Source organism: Festucalex cinctus, chromosome 6 (assembly GCF_051991245.1).
Source record: "Festucalex cinctus isolate MCC-2025b chromosome 6, RoL_Fcin_1.0, whole genome shotgun sequence".
In the NCBI taxonomy this organism is placed as follows: domain Eukaryota; kingdom Metazoa; phylum Chordata; class Actinopteri; order Syngnathiformes; family Syngnathidae; genus Festucalex; species Festucalex cinctus.
In genome coordinates, this window is record NC_135416.1 from 6,949,887 (window position 1) to 6,962,127 (window position 12,241).

At 39.6% G+C, this 12,241-nt stretch overlaps 2 protein-coding genes across 5 annotated transcripts in view; both read right to left on the minus strand.

The window, feature by feature from the left end:
• The window catches only part of LOC144020718 (extracellular serine/threonine protein kinase FAM20C-like), a 33,682-nt gene that overhangs the window by 2,436 nt on the left and 19,005 nt on the right, over positions 1-12,241 (minus strand). The gene's annotated exons all lie outside the window — the stretch shown is intronic.
• dnhd1 (dynein heavy chain domain 1) overlaps positions 1-12,241 on the minus strand; it is a 26,899-nt gene continuing 14,658 nt past the window's right edge. For all 4 annotated transcript variants that reach the window (XM_077524454.1, XM_077524456.1, XM_077524457.1 and 1 more), the window contains 19 exons: positions 12,114-12,201; positions 11,151-11,262; positions 10,881-11,067; positions 10,600-10,702; positions 10,310-10,438; positions 10,017-10,208; positions 9,135-9,554; positions 8,304-8,727; positions 8,070-8,177; positions 6,821-6,997; positions 6,544-6,722; positions 4,512-5,498; positions 4,261-4,426; positions 3,676-3,756; positions 3,147-3,366; positions 2,954-3,045; positions 2,491-2,637; positions 1,622-2,238; positions 1-1,011 (listed from right to left, as the gene is read on the minus strand). In XM_077524454.1, the coding sequence (XP_077380580.1) occupies positions 643-1,011; positions 1,622-2,238; positions 2,491-2,637; positions 2,954-3,045; positions 3,147-3,366; positions 3,676-3,756; positions 4,261-4,426; positions 4,512-5,498; positions 6,544-6,722; positions 6,821-6,997; positions 8,070-8,177; positions 8,304-8,727; positions 9,135-9,554; positions 10,017-10,208; positions 10,310-10,438; positions 10,600-10,702; positions 10,881-11,067; positions 11,151-11,262; positions 12,114-12,201 (4,798 nt within the window). In that variant the 3' untranslated portion in view covers positions 1-642. The remainder of the gene's footprint in view (positions 1,012-1,621; positions 2,239-2,490; positions 2,638-2,953; positions 3,046-3,146; positions 3,367-3,675; positions 3,757-4,260; positions 4,427-4,511; positions 5,499-6,543; positions 6,723-6,820; positions 6,998-8,069; positions 8,178-8,303; positions 8,728-9,134; positions 9,555-10,016; positions 10,209-10,309; positions 10,439-10,599; positions 10,703-10,880; positions 11,068-11,150; positions 11,263-12,113; positions 12,202-12,241) is intronic.

Here is a 12,241-nt window from a genome sequence, read left to right on the forward strand (position 1 = left end):
TTCATTATGACAAGGCAACCTTTTTTAATGAAAAAGCAACATGGACAACAGATTCTAAAGCGCTATGTGCCAACTCCACATTCATATATTTGGATTTTTGAATACATCATATTGCACAAAAAAATAAGGATTCAATGTCCTATCACTCGACCCTGCAAAAGCACATATTTAGGAGAGAATTGACCATTGAGAATTGACCACAAAATTTATTGTAGTAGGAACAGGTGCCAAGTTCACCACTTGAAACTAATTTCTCAAAAATAACCCAACTATGAGTTAAAAGGGCACTGACCTCAGTTGGGTCAATTTTACCCAACATTTTGGTTATTGATTTAATCCAAATTGTTGGGTCACATTGATGCTAAGAATTTAACCCAATAAATCTTTCAACCGAGCAATCTAAAAACACTTGGGGTAAAAAACAACCTAACTGGATCAAAAAGGGACTCACCACCATTTGGGTCCATTTTAACCCAAATACTTGGGTCAATTTGACCTAAGGGTGTTGATCCCTTTTGACCCATAATTGGGTTATTTTTGACCCAACTGTTTTTCGAGTGCTGGGTTGAAAGAAGTATTTGATACTCCTGTCTGTTACCGTTCAGATGTGGCACTTTAACGAGATTTTAGTGTAAAATGCTACTAATAATCCTGTGCATCACCAAGCCTACTCACAAGCCGAACCTTCCGTAAACTACACAAGGAAGGCTCTAACTCGGTAGGAAGCGGAACTGTTGTGACTATGCTAAAGTCATCTCGTCCCTCCTCTCCAGTGTCCAAGTCCTCCAGATAAATCGGACAGTGATAAACTTGATCGGCCTTCAGATAACGCGGGAAGTATTCATCTTTCACTTGTGCCCTGATGCAAATGAGAGGCATGGAGCTGGGATCTGGAGAGAGAGATTTTTGTAAGGCCGTCCTCTTCACGTCCCACAATGCTCCTCTTAGTTCCAGGTCGCACAAGTCCACTATATCCTTTGGACGTGGGGTGAATAATGGATCGTCACGAACCTGGAATGATGAGAAGACTGTTATCGTCTCAGTCATAAAAAGTGATAGTGATGTTATATTTAGGCAATAATCGGTATATCGGAGCTGAGGTAGAAGAGAGTTTGTTGTCACTTTTTAAACGCTCTTCAAATGTATTTCTTATTCTTTTGTTGAATGAAAACTAGACAGGTGACTCTTAACTCATTCAAATCCAAAAACATGTAAACACATTTTTAAAATCTTTCTTTCGCTACTATAAACGTATTTAAACGTTTTAATTTTTTTTTTTTTTTTTTGCAAATAGTATAGAGAAGGCTTTGATGCAACTTTCCACATGAAGAGATTTAGTTTTCCACGATAATTTAATTTGTTGTGATGTATTTAAAGGGGTATCTGACCAAACTATGGAACTATAAAGTTGAACACCCCATGAATGGCATAAATTCAACCCAATTTTTTAAGGAAAATTAAGCCGATACGTTCACACAAAGCTTTGGAAATCTAAATTTCAGGATGAACCTAAATGAATTATTACATTGAAAACTGAATTTTATGTAACCATTACTAAACTTTTACTTTTTCTTGTCACTTAAATCTGTCTCAGTGTCATTTCAACATCAATAAGCTTTACCTCAAGGTGTAGAACGATATCACTGATGTACTTTTGATGCACTTGAGCGGCCTTTCTCATCAGTGCAACCAGGAATCCCTTGGCATTGGCAAAAGCAGAGAGTCGGTAGGCAGCGCGAGGTGCCGTTTCATTGTCGCGCCACAGATAAGCGCTGAGCAGCTCTGCTCGTCTCTGCAAACGCGACAATGCGGTGAGTGTGGGGAGGGACGGAAAGGCCGCCGTCATGTATCGAAGTGGCTGTTGGAGACGAGAGAGCAGCAAGGACGCCGAGTCACTCAGCTCTTGCCACTCGTCCAGTAGGAAGTCGTAAAGAGGACTCTGGAAAACAGCTCCGGCGTTTCTTGATCGGATTTCGTTTTGGTGTGTGATGTAATCTTGCAGAGCATGCAGACACTCTTGAGCCTGGCTAAGTTCTGGCAGCACCGCCAACACACTGCTCGGACATGCAACAAGCCCGTGAGGAATCTGTGAAGCCAGAAGCATCTTGTTCAGATTGTGACTGTTGACTTTTACTATTTCAGCTTCCACATCAGCACTGAAACCCAACAGAAGAGGTTCACTGATATCCATGGCACGCAGAAGCTGTCGATTCACCATTCGTTGGAGTTTGGTAAAATCTACGGGTATGAAATAAAAATACATTATTCAAAATCAAAACTTTTTTCAAATCATATATATGTAATTTTATTTTTATATGGGTGAAGGGCAAACCAAAGAAAATCAGGAACTGGATTACGTATTACCTAGCCTTAGTTGACAGATATATTGTACGCCGAGTATGCTAGCAAAGTTGCTAACGCCATCATGCATCAAGCATTCTTCAACTTGACTTATTCATGATACAGATTAATTGAAAACTGTCATGTTACCACGGTGCTCAGTTCTGATGATGTCATTCGCGAGTATGTGTGGTCCGCTGGCCATAGGTGGCGCCATGCTGAAGCAGGTTTCTGCAGTGTTATGCACCACCTCTGAATCCGCAGACTCCAGAACATGGCCGCCATGCACAAGGTTGACTAGAAATGTAAAAAATAAATGACAAATAAGAGTCAACTTGCTTAAACAATCACAGTAAGTCAACTTGAGCACAGTTTGGAATGAGGGGTCATCAGGAACATAGTTCAGGATTACCTCTCTCACACTACTGAAATGCCCTAAAACAACTACTGAAGTGATTACATCCAAATCACTCATTCTTTTTCGACTCATATACATTACGGAAAGTCCCTCACACAAGAGCAAATACTCTCACTCTCACAACTGAAATTTATTTTGCATGTATATACAGTATATACAACTGAACGGAACAATTGAACTGATTTAATTCATTACCTGCAATGTATTGTAAAGCTCTAGTCTTGTCGTGGCACAGACTGGCAGAAGAAAGATGTGCATCCACTAAAGCTAGAAGATCTGACTGGCTCCTACATGTAGGAATAAGTGGGAAACAAAATATTTTACATGTCTACATTTTCAAATGCAACGTAAGGTAATTATCAGCTCACGACATGTTTTGAGTTCTCACCAGCTGTAGATTCTGGCCTGGCCCAAGTATTTGTAGGCCTCTCTCTGTAGCAACACAGAATGAAAGGTTGCACAGCGTAGAAGGAGCTCCATGTTATCGGCCACACTTTCCGAGTGATGCTGAGCGACGGATGACAAATATTGCAAGGAACAGCTCAACTCTTCCTTCAAGTTCCAGGAAGAGTCGCAAACCAGAGGCAAGCCATGCATTCGCACCAATGCTGGATTCAATTGACATCAAGACCATAGTCATTATTAGTTACAACATGGGCAAGTATCAGTTTAAATGTGCCAATAGAACAAGTAGAGTTTATCTATAAACGGAATAACACCAATATATACTGCCATACAATTTATGTTAAGAGGGGCATACACATGATACATAAATCAGCAGCAAAGGCCTGATAATGGGACAATCAGTAAGCATTGTTGATTTTTTTTTATTTTTTAACATGTCGTGGGGGTCTCTCACATTTTAAAAATTGATTAAGACCACAACAAGGGCAGAAGTGATAAATTGAAAAACCTACCGGGTAGGAAGCACTGAGTAGTTTCTTCAGTTAGAAACCACAGTCGGAAGTCTGCGTGAGGGCTATTTATGTGCGTTGTTGCTGTGGGGCAATTAAGAGTTACAGTTAAATTGGATGTAGAGGGTGTCCCAAAAATCAATATAAAGTTTTATTCCTATTTTGTTCAAAGTATCATTCACATAGAGGTGAGTGATCTTATTCATGGTAGTGTTTAAATTGCCACCTGGTAAGAGGTTTTTTTTGTCCCCTACTGCTCTATGGCTGTCACACTGTTCCGACGAGTTTCAATTTACACTACCCAAGCCAGGATAAGTTCTGTTGACAACCCACACAGCAGAAGGCCTACTACTACCACCACTGATGAAAATATCAAACTCTTAGAGCAGGCGTTTACACGAAACAAGGGAAAGTCTATCTGGCGGGCATAAAGTTGATTCAGCAGAAGGTTAGGAGAAAAAGCTTGCTAAAGCTTGACCTGGACCAAAGTCCATGTGCAAGAGAATGACTGTTTACAAAAAAAATGTAAAATAATTCAAATGCTGCTGGACTCAATTGCTGCCACACAAAACAACAAGACATTCTTACCTCCAAAAGGGGAAAACAGCTGATTGAAACGTGCCACTAGTTTGGGATCCCAATGCTCCAGCAGCTCACAGTTATTAAAAACCAACCAGTAACCTTCTCTGACTGCTTTTTCCAGGGTTATCATGATGAAGTCAATGTCAAGTCCTCCAACGGAAATTACTTTCACCTACAAAGTATATACATTCTTTTGAAAAGAAAAAAAGAAAAAAAAACATCAACTACATACATCCCATTAAACCAATGATCCTTACCTCCTTTGTATCTGCAGCCTTGGAGGCCAAGAGATTCACTAAGTGGAGAGGCTGAATGCTTGTCCACTTATCTTTGGATGGACGAGGCCATGTTAGGATGAAAGGTCCCTTGTGCTCCTCAAGAAATCTGTAAAGAGCCCCTGGGTTCCCACAGTGAGGCACTGAGGTGAGGCGAGGTGGGCGGAACTGGCTGGCCGCCATCGCTGCAGCTAGCTCTTCTGTGGAGTGCGGGTGCAAGACTTTGGAAAGGAGAGCCCGCTGTATCAAGGACAGATGGGAGTGGGATCCGCAGGGAACTGGTCCTGCTATGACAGAGGAAGCCAAGCGCAGGTACTCTTGCCACTGCTTGTGTGAAGAGGTCAGTGAGGCAGTCAACCCTGTAAAATCTGGAATCTTCTCTAAACAGAGGAGGTCAGAGTCAACCTGAGGGGATATCCAATTTTCCTTTGAGGAAGGTGGAGCTGAAGGAGCAAGGATATCTTTGAATCCCATGAGGAAGGCTGTCCTCTCGGGTAGAGAGCAGATTTGGTTGGTCTGCATCACAGCCAAAGCCACCAACAGCTTCAAAACCGCAATGTGGCTTCTGAACAGACATGGCCTGTAATAGAACATCAATTTGGCCACCATCGCGTTCCTTATCTCCGGTATTACTCCCCCTATCACTTTCCCAGTGCCATATGACACAAGCCTACTTGCCTTCTCTGCGAAGGCCTCGTGCATCACCGCAATGAAGCCAGATAATGAAAAATAATAAAGAGGTGAGAGGCGTGACACCTCCTGCAAAGCTTGGTAGAAGAGCCAAGCCAGCTTAATCAACTGCTGGGGAGCAGCCAGCAGAGGCTCATGGAACTCCTGGCTCTCATCAACCAGCTGCAACTCTGTCTGCGCATAAGACATTAATTCTTGGACCTCAGCCACTTGGGTGAGGAACTCGGGCGTTTGCATTCGTGTGGTGTCCGACTGCAGGACGGAGTCCATCACAGAATCCTACAAAAAGATTGAGTACTGTAAGTTTAATATGCAAAACTTTTTCACTTCACATGACTTTATTATTATTATTATTATTATTATTATTATTGATGTTTTTGCAATGACTTGTGCGGGGTTTAATGTGTCTTCTAAGTCAGGAAAATCCTTCTCGAACAGTCGAAATTCATTTGAGTTAGTAAAGGGCACTTTATATTGAGAGATGTGTATGCTGACTATTTAATATGAGTTTTAATGTAATATGTTAATTCTGAACAGCCACATCACTTCTAAGAGAGTTGTATGTCAGTTGTTTATGTTTCTTCCCCTCTCAATAGGATTTCAGGGTTGATTTTTTATTTTATTTTTTTTTTAAATTGAATCAGACGGGTTATAGGTCAAAATGTTTTGAAATGATTTATTTTAAAATTGGCTAGATCACAAACAGGGGTGCATAGACTTATTATATCCTCTATATTTTTTTCATATCCAAGTTAAAATATGTACAAGAAATGTATTATTTTAGTCATAAAATTATTTATTCAAACACATTTTATTATGTATAATCAATTTAATTATAATTAACCAATTATTTAATAAAAGCAATATTCTTAAATGAGTATACAACAATGTTAATATTTACTTATTATATTTACATTAAAAAAAAAATAATACAGGATGTATTACTTTTTTTTATTGGGCTATTATTTTTTTATGCATTCATTTTAATTAATCAATTATAGGGGAGAAATGGACCCTCAGTCACTCATAGTGGAATTATGAATGAAATGCAATATTTTTTGTTTGTTTTGTTTGTTTTGAATACCTGCCAGTCTTGACCAGATAATTGGGAGTGCACATTTCATTGTGCTCTCATCTGAGTCTGGGTGTACATAATTGGATTATTACCTCATTCTAGTAAGAATTGATTCAGCTAAATGCTGCCAAATGTCCGTGACAGCTACAAAGGATACAAATGTGAGTAATGCCAACTTGTAATGAGGTCACCAATGATTTAAAGTTGTGAGAGGAATAGTGTTGTACAGTAAACGCCTGCCTGACTCACCTCGTCCGTGACCAGCTTCCTCTGCAGCAGCTGTTTGTCATTCTGCATCCGCAGGTGTTGAATCAGCAGCACTTTGCACTCCGACTGCAGTAGCTGTGTCAGCATGAGCTCCTGGATCAGAGCCGAGCTTGGCGAGAGGTCAACCACATCCACCTGAGCCAGCATGGACGGATGGATGGCTGAGCAGGAAGAAAGCACAATTAGGCATCGCTTGCGGGGGTTATTTGAAAATCCACGTTTTCCTGGAAAAAGTGAAATTCCAGGTGTCGCTTCCTACCGTTACTGAGGAGTCGGGCAGGATAGTGGGTGCTGAGCAAGAGGAAGAACGCAGGGTGGGTCTGGTGGGCAGTCGGCTTTGACCCTGGGGGGCAACTCGCAGCGGGGCGGGCCAAAATAGTGAGAAATTCTGGACTGACTGATACTCGCTCAATGTGAGTAACCAGAACTTTCAAGCCTGCAATAAAAAGAGGATATACGGGTGTCTCTTAAAGATGAAGTCAAGCCCAAATTTTTTTTTTGACAATAAGATGCTCAATGCAGCCCCACTAGATTAAATATGGCGAATTTCACCCCACTTAAAAAAAAAAAAAAAAAAAAAAAATAAAAAATAATAAAAAAATAAAAATATAAAAAAAACAAAAAAAAAACAAAAAGAATTTCACCCCACTTCGGTGGATGTGACAATCAGTGGTAGTTTAATCCTTAATTTTTCAGTGTTAATTAATATACCATAAATATAATATTAAACCGAATGTCATATTTAGACTAATGAGGTCACATGTAACATATTCTCATCAAGAAATGTTTAAGGTTGATTTCATCTTTAACAAAATTAAGATTATCGTACAAATGATCATTTGATTCATTTAATGAATTGATTCATTAAACTTGGTGGAAAAAATACTTCAAATATAATTGATAAATTCAAATCAATTTAATAGGATTTGTTTTATTCTAATTTTGTGAGATGTAAGTAAGCTTTATTTGTACAGTGCTTTTCACAGATGAATTTGAGGGTTTCTTTAGCTTTATAAAATCATCAAAATAAAAAAAAAACATGAAAACATAAACTCCACTTTTCAAATTAAAATAGTGAAATAACTTCAGTTCTCTACAATATTAACATTTTTCATATTCTACCATGCTAATGTGTTTTGTCTTTTTTTTATCATTATGTTTGATCTTTTATTTCAAACTGCTTAAATGTTGAGATTTTTTCTTGATTTTTTATCTTTTTAAACTCACTGTATTTGTCTCAGTAAAGCACATTAGTAGGAATGGTGCTATACAAATGAATTTATTCTGCCTATGGCCGATTTCGCTATATTTTACTGAGCAACCGGGACTGAGACAAATCACACTTATATACTTTGCAAGTTTTGTTCTTGATGTCACGGATGACGGCTGTGTGACTTCTGATGTGTGGATTTCTTGGATGTTGGTCAAATTCCCAATTGTAAAACTTTATGGGATTTCAAATTTCGAGGTCCTACTGTATAATGATTTCAGTTACCAGTTTCAGGTACCTTTCTCAGCAGCCAGGTCCAACTGGCACATTAGCTTTGGATCGTCGGCACAAATCACCATGTCACACTCAAACTCTTTCCCAAGACTGACATCATCTCCTGTTTCACCTGTACAATGGACAAAAATGTGTTGTTTATTCAGTAAAATTTCACATTTTCCAACCCGTTATGGTCTTGAATGGACATAGACACCAACGCAAGAATGGTACCAACTTGTGTCTGACAAACACATACCTGTAATGACCCCATTTTTAGAGTTTGTCTCCAGATGATGCTGAGTGTCAGCCAACAGAGGCCAGTATTTAACCCAACTCCTCTTGCAGCCCCACAGCAACAGCTTCACCATTAATCTGCTGGTTGCCGTCTCGTGCGGCGGCCATTCTTTTACACCCAACACCCGACACAGAAGAGGCTGCAGCATCTCGGACAGAGCGACCGGAAAACCAGAGGTTGGCTGAGGAGGTGCCGGATCGGTGGGGGTGAACAGGGAACTTCGGGGGTCTCTGGGATTTGTGTCGATACTTCCTGTCTTGCACAACTCTCTCCACTTGCTCAGCAATTTGGTGCGTACATCAGCTGCAAAGGGGCCTAAATATGAGATGATGGCAGCCAGGAACATGGCGTCTCCTGGTAAGCATTGTCTCTGCAACTGTGCATCCTGAGGGAAGAAAAACGTAAACATAATAACACAGCAACTAATAACATTTCTGGACTAGACTATTTTTCATATATCATATGGTGCCCATATGCTTATACACCAGTTGTCAGTTGCTGTCATGCAGGGCCCTGCCATGTCGACTGGGACCAAATCGGGGCTCAATGTCTTCCTCAAGGACATCGACATGGACACAAGGGCTGAAGATTGAACCCACAACCTCATGGTTGGGAGACGACCACTCTACCACGGAGCCCGGTGACAAGCTTCATACGTCAGGGCGATGTGAGTGAAGGTTATAGAGAGTCTAAATCTCATATGTATGTAAACACACACTTGGGGTGTATTTTTCCAAAAACTAATTATCTGAAAGCCAATAAGAAGAATCTGGATGTGTGTATCAGTGTTACCTTAGCATCAGCCCTCCACACTGTTGTGTGTTTCAACAACAGTTCCACAGCATTAGCAGCTTTTCTCTCCAGGGACTCAGCTTTGTGTAGTAGCAAAAGTTGCTCATTCAGCAATTTCAACTCAGGCTGCAGCTGAATATCAAGCTCTTCGAGGCAACGGTTTATTCCCGCTATGCACTCTTTGATCTGCTCAAGTTGCTCTTTTGCCCTTAGAAGCATTAAGTCCAGCTGCTTCCTGACCATCAGTTGGTATCTCTTAGAGCCGCAATTGTTGACAGCAAGGATCCAGCGGCATAGAGTCTCACAGGCCTTGCTCACCTCGCGGATGCACTCCGGCACAAACAGGGGGTTTTTAATTAACTCGCCCAGTTGGAGCATTTGTATGTCCGTAAGGCTGTAGAAGTCAAATGTTTCCAGGCACTGGGGGAAAAAAATGTGAAGTTTTTGAACTAAAAAGAACATCAGCTGTAATTGAAATAGAGTGGTACCTTTAAAGTCAAATGCTTGTAGATTTGTAATATTGAGAATTTGACCAGAAGTTTTGGGCCTCATAAGTCTTCTTCAGAATTTGAAACATTGTCATGTGTGACTACATGTGGGATGTCACAGCTCCGTTTAATGAACATTACAGGATTAACTTCTACACGTGTTTAGCTTTTTATTTTTCTATTTTTCGATATATGGCGTCTCATACATTTAAAATTTTGTCACGTTATATAATGGAATCATTTTGTTCCTTGAACTGAGTCATTCAGTTCATAATATTTCCATTGGGAAAATGTGTTCAACTTGTAGTATAATTCTAAAATGTCATGAATTCACCATGTGTAAAATCTGTTAAACTAATAGAACCCATTAGTGTGGAATGCTTTTAAAATATACCTTATACAAGTTGCAATGTAGGAAGAGTCTTTTTGAATTGCTCCAGCCAAATGGCCGGTCAAAGAGCAATAGAACGGCATTCATGACGAGCACCACCCCATCAGGTGGATCTCTGTAGTGGCGCACTTCCTCAAGGTCTAACGGGTCCAGACTATGGAGCACATCGAGTGCTGCCTGGAAATATGGGCTCAGCTGAGAAGAATAAGTGGAAATGATCAGTGTTTCCAAATTCACTCACGAATAGGCATTGTATCATCAGTTAAGTCGAGGAAACAAATATTTCATGTGTTTACCTCCTTCTCGGATTCAGCGATTCGGTCCTCCAGGATTTGTATTTTTCTCTCCTGTTTAGCACGTTTCTTTTCAGCTTTCTCAAGCAGACTATTCTGCTCATCTATGGCTCCAAGGAGCACATCCACACGCTGAAACAGGGAGCAGGCTAATATCATTCCAGTATTGAAAATGCGCCATGACATGAGTAACACAGACTAGACTAGTAAAGTAATAATAAATAACTTTGAAGATGCTTTGCAGTAGAGTTAATATAATGTAGCCAGTTACGGTTAGGCTGTGTATACGCTACCTGCTGTATCTCTGCAACTATTCCCTGCATTCTAATTAACTCCTGTTTGTACTGCATGGCCGTGTCGTCCAGGGCATCCAAATGAGACAGACCAGTGTTAAGTCTATACAAATAAAATATTTATCACAGATCAACACATATTTTACACATCAGAACACTAAAAAAATCTTTAGGACTTGCATCAAAGCATAATGCTGATGTCTTATAAAAATCACTATTATATTAAGCTAGCTGAATACAAAAAAATGAATATTTATTAAGAGTAAAATGCGGAATATCACCTTTTGGATCGGCTCTCCAATTCACTGAGCATAACTTTGCACAGGTAACCAAAGTGGGAAATGAATGCCATGTACGTGTAAGGGTTGAAAGGCTGTGCCATTAGTAGGACAGAAGCGTACTGATATGCAGACTGGTGGATTCCTGCCATTGCTCCCGCCAGGCCAACTTGTGAGCCTTCTAATTTCACTGAATTCAAGGGGTAAACTACAGTTATCTTATCATCACTGGCATTTAATAAAAAATAAAATATTTTTTGCGGTCTAACTTACAGTTTTGATAAATATTCTTCAGGCGGTGAGCAGCAACTTCTGCTAGAGACTGACTGAACCAAGGCTGGTACAGCTCCACACAGCAGAGGCCCAGAGCCTTGGTCATTTGCGCCTACAGTTGGTGACAAAGGGGTTGCAATGTAAATTCCATTAGGCAGCTTCAATAAGAACCCATAATGTTGGTTGGGAAGCAAAACACAAGATAGCTTAGTGCGCATGTCTGTGACTAAAATATGTACAATATATTAGTAACACTGGTCTGCATTAAAAAAAAAAAAAAAAGAAATCAGTGAAAATAGTCAACAACATTTTCTAGGGCCGTTCTGGATGTAGAATAGAAATATCTCACTAGTTTTTCTCTATGCACCTATTTTTTTTATTTTTTGACACTTATAATAATAATAATAATAATAATAATAATAATAATAATAATTATTATTATTATTATTATTATTATTATTATTATTATTATAACTAGACGTGCAATTTCTGGAGAAATTGCGTGTGAATGATGAAAGCTGAATGCAAACATTTGAATGCATGTGGAGTGCTTTATGCCAACAATGTTAAATGACATTGAATAGACCTTGAGCTGGTCCTTGATAAACATTTACCTGTTTCAAAGCCACAGGCTGCAAGGAAAAGTAATTTAGAGGGGAAAAAAGTAACAAATATCTTCTATGAATCCCTTGGCAGTTCAGATATTGTTGTTGGACCTATCTTAAAAATTAGTAGTGTGCAATGTTCCCTTTAAATTACACGGCTGTGCCAATGTGCTACCTTGTTGTAGCCTACCAAAACGGCCCATATAGCACATATCGAATAACAGAAAAATTGGAGCATATGGGGCCAAATGGTACGACTGTCTTCAGTCCGAACAAATTAATCTAGAAAATATTTGTCATTCTTGTTAATTTTTTTTGATGCAGACAAGCGTAATATGTATTTTACAGAAAAAAAAACCTTGTATTCATTGTTTCCACTTCTGGCTGATACAGCGGCAGGCATCAACATGAAAACATGCACGTCTTTGAGGTTTTGGCACAAGTACCTGTTATAAGGATAAAGAACATTTGTTGCCACAATCACTA